General features: G+C 41.1%; 1 protein-coding gene across 1 annotated transcript in view; it reads right to left on the bottom strand.

Annotated features, from left to right (window-relative positions):
* LOC117228622 (dexamethasone-induced Ras-related protein 1) overlaps positions 1-12,559 on the bottom strand; it is a 192,236-nt gene that overhangs the window by 152,719 nt on the left and 26,958 nt on the right. The window contains exon 2 of the mRNA XM_033484466.2: positions 2,873-3,099. Coding sequence (XP_033340357.1) covers positions 2,873-2,977 — 105 coding nt within the window. The 5' untranslated portion in view covers positions 2,978-3,099. The remainder of the gene's footprint in view (positions 1-2,872; positions 3,100-12,559) is intronic.

The following is a 12,559-nucleotide window of genomic DNA, read 5'->3' as shown; positions in this document are numbered from 1 at the left end:
ATAAGAGTTAATGAGGTACGGCCTGTTAAATGCGGATCGATGCGTCCGCCTGTCAATTAGTTCTCGTTAGCGTGGGGTATAACGATCGGAACAATAGACTGCAAAGTGTTTCTTGTTGTAGACCGGTTGATCGCGTCGGAGGAACGTGAACGGGCCAGAAAATTCACTACATATTACGAACTCATTAGATCCGCATTTAGCAGAAACCGATGGGGAATCCGCTTACAGGTATTGCGGCGTGCACCGACGAATTGCGAGAGAACAATGGGCGACTGTGTACAATATATATATGCAATGTACAAGGTGTCCCAAAAATATCTGGCAATTCGGAAATTTAGGTTCCCGGGATTATTCGGAGCAACTTTTTCCTCAGCGAAAATGCAATCCGCGGCTTCGTTTACGAGTTATTGACGAAAAACGCTGGCCAATAGGAGACGAGTTTCGCTAGCGCGAGGCGGCGCAGCCAACGAGCGCGCGTAGCCCGGTCGCTGGCTGGGCCGCCAGCCGTCGCGCGCCAGCTGATCTCGCCTCTCATTGGTCAACGTTTTTCCTTAATAACTCGTAAACGAAGCCGCGGATCGCATTTTTGCTAAGGAAAAAGTTGTTGCAAATGATCTCAGGAATCTTTCAGTTTCCGCTTGAACAATAATTTTGGGGAAAAGTTTCCGTGTTATCGCCGATGTCAGTTGAAAATAATAAAGAAATATTTTTAAATTCTTTTAACGTTCTCATTGTTTCAAGTCTTGCCTAACGAATGCATCAAATCCGCAGTCTATCAATGAGACAATCGCAAGCGATATACAGAAACGGTGGCGAATTTTTCTCGTGTTTTGATCGTTGGGATTGCGGTGTTTTTTTTTCCTTTTTATTTAGCAGTTGCAGTCGGGTTAATGCCGCGCGGGACGAGCGCCGTGGTCTCGAGTATATAATTATTACGCGACCGACGATTACGCCGCTCTATTTAATCGTAGCCTGAACCCTTTCGCCCCGAGCCATTCGTTCTAATATCGCTGAAGTCGCAGAGCTACCGAGCTGTCCCGGACCATTATCCCTCGGGACATTGTTGCTATTTCTTCCGCGGATCCGGCAACTCGAACATTTTCCCCAGGAATCGGACAACGTGTAATCTCGCCGGCGATGCGGTTAATATTCAACGCTTTAGCCGCGGCGAGTTCGCCAAGCTGATTAGCCTCCAGCTACTTAACGAGATTGGCCGGCTCCCTGAAACTGAAGTTTTTGAGGGAGCCGCGTGTCAACGGGCCCGACCGTATCGGAACCAGCCGTAACAGGCCGCGAAGAATACGCGATCGTGGCTCGCAGATTGACAGTGCTTAAGGACTTTCGGTCTAAGTAGACGAAAGTGGATTAGCTAAAATATTCCAGACTCTCCTCCTGGCCAATCTCGAAGCTCCGAGCTGTCCGAGAGCGCACGGATTCGGCCAAGGAGCCGCGTCTAGCCGGCGAGATGCTGCAAACTAGCTCCTCGGCTTTCGAATCGATCGATTCGAGGGCTTAAATTAATGCTGGAAGATCGCGCTTTATGAAAAAGATATTTAGGTTTCGATCAAAGCTTAATATCGGGTCAAGAAAATTTGATTTATCTCGACCGCGAGCGCGGAGGAAAATTACTCATTTTCGAGGGCTTCTTTCGGATCGGTTTTGTAATGTATTACCGAGGGAATTTTGAAACTTTACAGCGCTTAAATTAAAGCTGGAAGATCGCACTTTATGAGAAAGATATTTAGATTTCGAACAAAATTTAATATCTGGTCAAGAAAAATTGATTTAACCTCGACCGCGAGCGCGAAGGAAAATTAGTCGTTTTTTAGGGCTTCTTTCGGAGCGGTTTTGCAATGTATTATCGTGGGAATTTTGAAATTTTACAGCGCTTAAATTAAAGCTCGAAGATCGCACTTTATGAGAAAAATATTTAGGTTTCGATCAAAGCTTCATATCGGGTCAAGAAAAATTGATTTATCTCGATCGCGAGCGCGGAGGAAAATTACTCATTTTCGAGGGCTTCTTTCAGATCGGTTTTGTAATGTATTACCGAGGGTATTTTGAAACTCTATAGCACTTAAATTAAAGCTGAAAGATCGCATTTTATGAGAAAATTATTTAGATTTCGATCAAAACTTAATATCTGGTCAAGAAAAATTGATTTATCTCGACCGCGAGCGCGGTGGAAAATTACTTGTTGTTGAGGGCTCCCTTCGAATCGGTTTTGCAACGTATTACCGTCGGAGCTTTTAAACTTTTCAGTGCTTAAATTAAAGCTGAAAGATCGCACTTTACGATAGGTTAATTTATGGTGCAAGAAGAATTTGAGATCGCCTCGAGAAGTCGAGAAATCAGTAGCCGAGGGAAAGATGTTAAAGCGCCTTGCGGCGTAATAAAATATTGTTTCGAGTAAGCATTTTCTCAGACTGTTAACTAACGCTATTTTGAATGAACAAATTTCCCTAGAATTTTCTGGGAATGATGTGAAACTGATCACACACGCACACACACACAAATACACACGAGGGTTAAGAAAGCCGACCAAGCAAACATTGAACCGCCGCTTCTTTAGGCGCCGGGGAAACCGTTCCCGTAGATTGATAATTACATTATCCACGAATAAACAAATCGCGCACACCCGGTCGCCCATTTGGTTAATGAGCGGAAAAATGTGTACTCCCTTTGGCGAGCAACCGTGATCGTTATACCCGGTCTCTAAACCGGAGATCGATCTCCAGTTCAAACAGCAGCGGTGCATTTCAACTGGGAAACTCGATACCCGTGGAATAAAAAAAGATTTAAAAAAAGAGGAGAGAGAGAGAGAGAGAGAGAGAGAGAGAGATTGGAGAGGAGCGAAAAAATAGAACAATACCTCGGCAGTGTCTCTTGTGACGTGTGAATTCTGTCGGCGAAAATTTTCGATATTTTCAGCCCCGAGATGCGACGAATTTTTGCCGGGAAAAAGATAAGCTGTCATAAATCCGCGTTCTTTGCGTTCTCTTGTTGCCGAGTATCTTCTTGCGCCGGTGAGCCCTTTTTTCCTCGCCGTGTTCCCTTTTAAACATTCCTCTCCCTTCGCTAGCTACGCCTCCGCCGAGCCTGAGCAAAATTAACAAAAAATTAGAGCGGATTCTTTAGCCAGCGAACGACGGTTTTTACTGCGCGATGAACATTTATCGATAAATCTTTGAGCACACCGCGTTTCGATACTTCGAGCAGCTAAAAACTGTTTTTCAGAGTTACGCTATTGTCGGCGAACGTCTGTTAAATTTTCTTCTGTCACGCTTCGGTTCGTTAGATTCTCATTTTTAAGTCATTTTCATTCTTAATTTATGTAAATGTATTTTACTGATTTCCTTACGGATTGCAAGTGATCCATCTTCTTAAGCATTTCATGGTATACAAAATAAAACAAGAAAATAAACTAAATAATAATAGAAAATAGAATAAAATACAATAAATTGAATTAAAATACGATTCGATTTGATTCAATTCGATTCGATTCGATTCTATTCAATTTGATTCAATTCAATTCGATTCAATTCAATTCAATTCGATTCGATTCAATTCAATTCGATTCAATTCAATTCGATTCAATTCAATTCGATTCCATTCAATTCGATTCCATTCAATTCGATTCCATTCAATTCGATTCCATTCCATTCGATTCTATTCAATTTGATTCAATTCAATTCAATTCGATTCAATTCAATTCGATTCGATTCAATTCGATTCCATTCCATTCCATTCAATTCGATTCAATTCAATTCGATTCAATTCAATTCGATTTGATTCAATTCAATTCGATTCCATTCAATTCGATTCTACTCAATTTGATTCAATTCAATTCGATTCCATTCAATTCGATTCCATTCAATTCGATTCTACTCAATTTGATTCAATTCAATTCGATTCCACATTCAATTCGATTCTATTCAATTTGATTCAATCCAATTCGATTCGATTCCATTCAATTCGATTCAATTCAATTCTATTCAATTCAATTCGATTTCATTCAATTCGATTCCATTCAATTCGATTCAATTCAATTCCATTCAAATAAATTAAATTATATTAAATTGAATAAAATTAATTTGTATTGAATTGAATTCAAACAATTTAAATTAAATTAAATTCAAATAGATTAAATTAAATTCGAATAAAACACAATAATTTGGACAACGCATTCTTAATTCCTTAAGTCGGTTCTATTCCGTTATTTCATTTTCTAAAGAGAAAAAGAAAATTTATGTTCGTTTTATGGCTACACCGGAATTCGATTTTGATATCGAAGAAACGATAAATGTAATTATCGACTGGATAAGGGAAGGACGATGCATTGGCTGCGATTGAATGGCTGTTGGGACGGAGCACCGCAAAAGGTTGGCCATCGTCCGCAGTGGGTCACGCAGCCCTCGATACTGCCGGATGTTAGGTTCGCCGCATTCGTGTCCGACCGAATTCTCGGCTACCGAACGACCACCAGTCGTCTATGTTAGGATCCTTATCGCTCGCGTTGCAGCCAGTTTTATCAGTCCCTCGGTGAACCGCCGCAGACACCTCATTAAGACGCCCTCGGACGGACCGAGTTGCTCGTTTTGTAATTAGCAATATCTTGAGAGAACATGCTAATCCACCGTAGACGGAGGGAAAGCTCGACCGAAATAACTTTCTCCGAGGATGCCGACCGCGCGCTTCATCGATCGTTCGCACGCATCTTTCCGAGTTCATTAGGGACGTTCGTGCAGTAATTGCGGGAAACTTTTGGAACCGGGAAAGAAGATTTGATCCTATTGAAAACTGCGAAACTCTTCCGTCGACTCGAACCTCGTCCAAGGTTATTTGCACTCGCTATAACTGTTACAGTCAACTGTTACATAACTATAATTTATTAACTGTTATTTAACTATAACAGCAACTGTTATATGACTATAATTTCTTTCGAGCGTCTTCTTCGCGCATCCGCGAACTATGACGCGTCTCCGAACGGATTACAGTAATGCCTCTCTAATTGACGCTCGGATTGCGCACGAAATTGGACAGTTTGGGAAGAGGAGATACGATTATTCGAGCCTTGCAGCTTGTTTTTATAGTTATTAATAATTCGTAACTATAAAACGAGGCGCAAGACTCAAATTAATCGTGTCTCCTCTTCCCAAATTGTCCATTTTTGTGAGCAATCTAAGCGTCAATGAGGGAGACCGGAAAAGGAGATTTGATCCTATCGAAAACTGTGAAACTCTTCCGTCGACTCGAACCTCGTCCAAGGTTATTTGCACTCGCTATAACTGTTACAGTCAACTGTTATATAACTATAATTTATTATCTGTTATTTAACTATAACAGTAACTGTTATATGACTATAATTTCTTTCGAGCGTCTACTTCGCGCATCCGCGAACTATGACGCGTCTCCGAACGGATTACAGTAATGCCTCTCTAATTGACGCTCGGATTGCGCACGAAATTGGACAATTTGGGAACAGGAGATACGATTATTCGAGCCTTGCAGCTTGTTTTTATAGTTGTTGATAATTCGTGACTATAAAACGAGGCGCAAGACTCAAATTAATCATGTCTCCTCTTCCCAAATTGCCCATTTTTGTGCGCAATCTAAGCGTCAATAAGGGAGACATTACTATATACGGTAAATCGTCGCGGAGTTTCCGAGGAGCCGTGCGACATTCGCTCGGCCATTTTGTTAGTTTGTCCGTGGATAAGTCCGTCGCACTGTCGAATAAAACGGGAATCTGATTTATTCCCATATTCTTTACATTCGCCCGCGAAGAATTCGCGCATGTTAACCCTTTGCACCACTAACATTTGTTATATATCGCGTGTTAAGATAATTTTTATATTAACAAAGTTTAGATTTAAAAAATTGTTAAGAATATAACTGTTGTGCGAGTCCCAAGAATCAATTTCATACGCATAAAATATTTTCATATGCAATAAAAAATACTATACGCGAGAAAAATGATTTTATATTTACAGTTCAAATAGCTTCGAGTGCAAAGGGTTAATAAGTATAATAATATTTGCATATTTAATTTAAATCGATTGAGATACTTTAATTCTATGAAACATTCTGAGATATTTTCGACGCGGTTGATTCGATGTATTAGTAGATCGTGTCGCACGAATTGCAAGTAAAAATTGATTCGGGAATAATCGTCGATTATGCGCGACCGATTATGCGTCCGAAGTCGTCTCAATTTTCAGCAAGGTTAAATTAATCGAACGCGCGGTTTCGGAAATCGGTCACTCTCGAAATCAGCTTCGTTAAAAACGTAAACGGATCGTAACGCGAACGAAAAGAAAAAAGAAAGAAGAGAAAACGGGCGCGCGTGCGGAATGAAACACGCGGGATCGTGTGCACCGCGTGCGTAGTTGGAAAGAAATATGAAAATTTCTGGTTAATTAGTCGGGGAGGGCGAAGTTAAACGACTTCCCCGGGGTTTACAGGCCATTACACCGCGCTCCCGCCGTTAAATATACGCACCGATCGATCACACGTTTTATTTATAGGGGAAGTTTTCTATCGTGCAACTGGTGTTCGAGGAACTTGCAGCCCGTTATCGGGTCAACAGACTTCGCGATGTTGCGCGGAGAAGGCTGATTACATAAATAATAAGTTCGGAGTGCACATCCGCGAGACGCCTTCCTGCAAGATTAAACGGAGAGCCGGCCGAGTCTTGCGCCTTTTTCTTTTTCAAGACGCCTTCGTCCGTAACTCGCGAAAATTCTTTTGTAAATCGCCGGCGCCCGCGCGCAAGAATCTGCGTAATGCGTGCTCGCTTTTAATGCCTTCTGTCGGCGAATTAACGCGACCGAGACTTCTCTACGGCGTAACGTAATATTCTGTTCTTCTCGCGTCGTTTCTTCCCCCACCATTTTTCTTTTTGTTCGAGCATTCCGCATTTCTCATTGTTCAGCTTCTGCCGACTCTTTCGAATTCTTCGCGGACGAATTTAAAGAATATGGGAATAAAACAGATTCCCGTTTTATTCGACAGTGCGACGGACTTATCCACGGTCAAACTAAGAAAATGGCCGAGCGAATGTCGCACGGCTCCTCGGAAACTCCGCGACGATTTACCGTATACAGTAATGTCTCCCTTATTGACGCTTAGATTGCGTACAAAAATGGATAATTTGGGAAGAGGAGACACGATTAATTTGAGTCTTGCGCCTCCTCGTTTCATAGTCACGAATTATCAACAACTATAAAAAACGAGCTGTAAGGCTCCAATAATCGTATCTCCTCTTCCCAAATTGTCCAATTTCGTGCGCAATCCGAGCGTCAATTAGAGAGGCATTACTGTAATCCGTTCGGAGACGCGTCATAGTTCGCGGATGCGCGAAGTAGACGCTCGAAAGAAATTATAGTCATATAATAGTTACTGTTATAGTTAAATAACAGTTAATAAATTATAGTTATGTAACAGTTGACTGTAACAGTTATAGCGGGTGCAAATAACCTTGGACGAGGTACGAGTCGCCGAAAGAGATTCACAGTTTTCGATAGGATCAAATCTCCTTTTCCGGTCTCCCTTATTGACGCTTAGATTGCGTACAAAAATGGATAATTTGGGAAGAGGAGACACGATTAATTTGAATCTTGCGCCTCATTTTATAGTCACGAATTATCAACAACTATAAAAAACGAGCTGCAAGGCTCCAATAATCGTATCTCCTCTTCCCAAATTGTCCAATTTCGTGCGCAATCCGAGCGTCAATTAGAGAGGCATTACTGTAATCCGTTCGGAGACGCGTCATAGTTCGCGGATGCGCGAAGAAGACGCTCGAAAGAAATTATAGTCATATAACAGTTACTGTTATAGTTAAATAACAGTTAATAAATTATAGTTATATAACAGTTGACTATAACAGTTGTAGCGGGTGCAAATAACCTTGGACGAGGTTCGAGTCGCCGAAAGAGTTTCACAGTTTTCGATAGGATCAAATCTCCTTTTCCGGTCCCCTTATTGACGCTTAGATTGCGCACAAAAATGGATAATTTGGGAAGAGGAGACGCCATTAATTTGAATCTTGCGCCTCATTTTATAGTCACGAATTATCAACAACTATAAAAAACGAGCTGCAAGGCTCGAATAATCGTATCTCCTCTTCCCAAATTGTACAATTTCGTGCAAGCATGCACACGAGTTGCCGAGATCTTGGAAAGTCATTTGTTAAATGTTTGTTATAAGCTCAGATGAAAACTAGTTAAGGAACGAGATTTTGTTACTCTTTTTTGTCATTCCAAGTAAGAGCAAAATGAAGAAAATGCAAGAAAATGAATCCTCCTATCATTTAAAAGAAATTTCGAGTTATTTAGTACTGAAAAAAATGTAGTTTTAATAGTTGAAAAACAGTTATCGCGTTTTAAAAGGTGTTCGAACACTTTCGCGAGCTGCTCTACATGCGACTCAAAGCAACGGAATCACTTAAACAGTCTAAAGCTACAAAATTGTATTACGTTCAACGCATTAAACGTGTCAGGGAAAAGAACAAATACAGTAAAGTCTGCCTAACTGAGACGCTCAGATTGCGCACAAAAATGGACAATTTGGGAAGAGGAGACACGATTAATTTGAGTCTTGCGCCTCGTTTTATAGTCACGAATTATCAACAACTATAAAAAGCGAACTGCAAGGCTCGAATAATCGTATCTCCTCTTCCCAAATTGTCCAATTTCGTGTTCAATCCGAGCGTCAATTAGAGAGACATTACTGTATTTTCCTATTTCACGAGCGAAAATTGAACATAACCGACCAAAAATAATAACATAATAACGATAAATCCAGCTTCTACGGTGCATTTCCTGGCCATTCGATCTGTCATATCTACGCCAGGATTGCTCGAATTTGTTACATTTCCTAACCAATTGAATCTCGTCTAAGTTACACAGCATCGATACGCATCGAACGCTCGTGGAACGTGCGGTGCAACTGCAACTGCAACTGCAAGGTTAACGAAGCGACTCGGAAGACCGTGGATTGGCAAGTTTATGCGAGAAGCAGGCAACCTAGCGTATATATGTGTGTGTGTGTATGTGTTCCAGTGACGTAGAGGCCGGCGTGTCCATCGATTCGAACCGGATCGGTCGTGCCCGTAAATTCGGTTCGTGGTATCGGCGATTATCGGCGCTCGTGTCTCGAACTGCGACAAATTGATCCGTGGCTCGCGCGAGGCCCGCCGAAACACGGCGGTGCTCTCCTCTGGATGACCGATGAATCCCTCGGGCCCTAGACAGCCGAGTCTACTCCAGGAAACGAAGTTGTCGCCGGAAATGAATTACACCGGCGCGGCGCCGCGCCGCGCGGCTCGGCCCGTCTCCGGTTCCTCTAACCCGCGTTCACCTTGGCTCGCGTTATCTTCGGCGCGGAGCATCTCCTCCGACGAAATTGGACAAGAGGAGCCCCTCGAATATGCTCGCCGTGCTGTATTTACCGGGATCGCGGCGATCGCGTGGGTGGGATTTCGTCGGAACTCGTCGAAACTCGTCCCGAAATTCGTCCCGAAACTCGTTCGACAAGCGTCGCTTCCAAATATCGAAGATGTTTTCATCGGGATCTTGTTTACGGCGACCGCGGCATCGTGGAAATAACGGCGACCTCTAACATTACACTGACCTTTTTTTAACGACGGTCAGCGGTGCACCATATAACTCGCGCAACGACGAGAAAGAGAGCCGTGCTGAAATTCCGACGGGATTCGAGCGCGCGTTGGCAAGTTGGAAAATATCAGACCATGTAATGCTTTGCGTGATTCGAGCATTGTTCCAGCTTGTTTCCGTGGTCCCGATGACATTCGAAAATATTACGTTGCATTTCAGAATGCGTTGAGAATGGCTCCGTGCGAGGTACGTTTACCTAGATTTCACGGTTGAATTGTGAGAAATTGTCGAAGTTAGAGACATCGGTTCTCCGAGAACCGTGCATCTAAATTTAAGGAAATTAACCCTTTGCGCTCGAAGCCATTCTTTAACTGTGGATTTAAGATAATTTTTCTGACTCGCAGTATTTCCATTTTATACGACAAAGTGCATTTTATGCGTACGAAATTGAGTCTCGTGATACGTACAACAGTTACACTTTTAATAGTACATTTAAAATCTAAACTTCGATGATGTAAAAATGATCTTAGAACGTGGTATAACAATTTTAGTGGTCCCGATGACGTTCGAAAATATTGCGTTGCATTTCAGAGTGCGTTGAGAATGGCTCCGTGCGAGGTACGTTTACCTAGATCTCACGGTTGAATTGTGAGAAATTGTCGAAGTTAGAGATATCGGTTCTCCGAGAACCGTGCATCTAAATTTAAGGGAATTAACCCTTTGCGCTCGAAGCCATTCTTTAACTGTGGATTTAAGATAATTTTTCTGACTCGCAGTATTTCCATTTTATACGACAAAGTGCATTTTATGCGTACGAAATTGAGTCTCGCGATTCGTACAACAGTTACACTTTTAATAGTATTTAAAATCTGAACTTCGATCATGTAAAAATGATCTTAGAACGTGGTATAACAATTTTAGTGGTGCCTCAGAGTCACCACTCGAGTGCAAAGGGTTAAATGTCTTAGCAGACAGGAGGTCGACGTTTGTGCAAAGTATCGAGAGTAATTTCTCGAATAATTGTATTTCTTCTTCACAAATTGTTGATTTTTTTTTGTGCGCAATCTCGGCGCGAGTTTGCGAGAAATTACTGTATTAACAAGTTATTGTCACTCTGTATTAAATGAAAGGAATTTTCTAATCTGCTTTAGGAATTTTTTATTTCTTCAGACTTCATCAGTCATCGATCAACACCGTACGCAATCAGTGCTTCTCTTATTTAATTAGAAAAGATAACCCTCGAATGCACAATAATGCATTAACAGAGATTCAATTATTTAATAATGCAATAATTAATGCACAATAAATTCTCCCTAATTGACGCTCAGCTTGCACATAAAAACAGAAGAGATACTTTCTTTTTATAGTTACCGATTGTTAACAACTATAAAAACGAGACGCATGGCTCGAATAATCGTGTCTCCTCTTCCCAAATTGTCCATTTTTTATGCGCAATCTGCGCGTCAATTAGGGAGAATTCGCTGTAACTCGAGAAATTTCATCGCGACCACGTTATTAAATCTTGCGAGAAGTTTCAAAGGGAAAGATGCCTCCATCTGGCAAACAACGACAATAACAAAGGAATCTCGAGCAACGTCAGCATGCGCAATAAGCCATTAAAATTTCTTGAGTCTACTGCTATGTTTCAACAAATATAGCATCAAATTACTGTACATTAAATAGATACTGTAATCGCATGCTTGCTAATAACTAGACTGCTGATCTTATGAAATTATTATCATTAGTTACGGAATTATTGAATTTATTGAAACATAAAAATGTGAATACACAATTGAAATTTCATATTGAAATAATTTACAACTTTTATATTGAAATATAAAACTTGTAAATACAGAAGAAGAATTTAATTATTTTATATTAAATATTATATTTTATATTAAAATATTTTATTAAAAAAAAACAGTTTATTTTTATTTCAATAATCGTATCTCCTCCTTCCACCTTGACATAAGCCATTAAAATTTCTTGAGTCTACTACTATGTTTCAACAAATATAGCATCAAATTACTGTACATTAAATAGATACTGTAATCGCATGCTTGCTAATAACTAGACTGCAGATCTTATGAAATTATTATCATTAGTTACTGAATTATTGAATTTATTGAAACATAAAAATGTGAATACACAATTGAAATTTTATATTGAAATAATTTACAACTTTTATATTGAAATATAAAACTTGTAAATACAGAAGAAGAATTTAATTATTTTATATTAAATATTATATTTTATATTAAAATATTCTATTTAAAAAAAACAGCTTATTTTTATTTCAATAATGGTATCTCCTCTTCCAAAATTGTCCATTTTTCTGCGCAATCGGGAGAAATTGCTGTACATCGATTGTCGGCGCGAATCCGCGCGTTTATTAGGGAATCAGCTAGAACAATCGAGGATCGGTAATTGGCAATAAGTGGATGCACCTGATCCAGCGCGAATATAAAAGTGGATTCCGGCCGGTACCGTGAAAGATCCGCGGGCGGCGGGGCGAAATCTCTTCGCCGACGGTCCCGGAGTCGACTCAATTTATTTGCGCCTCTTCCCGCGATCTTAATAGGTCGGACCCCGGCTTCAGGAATCGTTACTCGAATCGAAGGGTCGGCGACGATGGCGCGCGGAGAGTTGCTCTTGCACTTTCAGCAAGAGTAAACCACTCAGCGGAGAGTGTACAGAGAGAACGAGGGAAGAGGGAGCGAGAACAATCGGCGAAAGTTAAGTAATGATGCGGAGAAACTCGAAGCTCGAAAATGGGATCTGCTCTCGGCGTGAGTCTCGGGTCTCGGCAGCGTGATGGAGTTCGATGATTAAGAACCTTTGCCGAAGATTTCTGTGTTTTCCGGTCTTCCGGAGACGACCCGCGAGCCAGCGATTTTTAACAGATTAAAGAATGTGGGAGGATCCGATCGGTTGAACGA

Source organism: Megalopta genalis, chromosome 1 (assembly GCF_051020955.1).
Source record: "Megalopta genalis isolate 19385.01 chromosome 1, iyMegGena1_principal, whole genome shotgun sequence".
Lineage (NCBI taxonomy): Eukaryota > Metazoa > Arthropoda > Insecta > Hymenoptera > Halictidae > Megalopta > Megalopta genalis.
The sequence above is the reverse complement of the archived record's forward strand: the minus strand, read 5'-3'. Positions and strand labels throughout refer to the sequence as shown.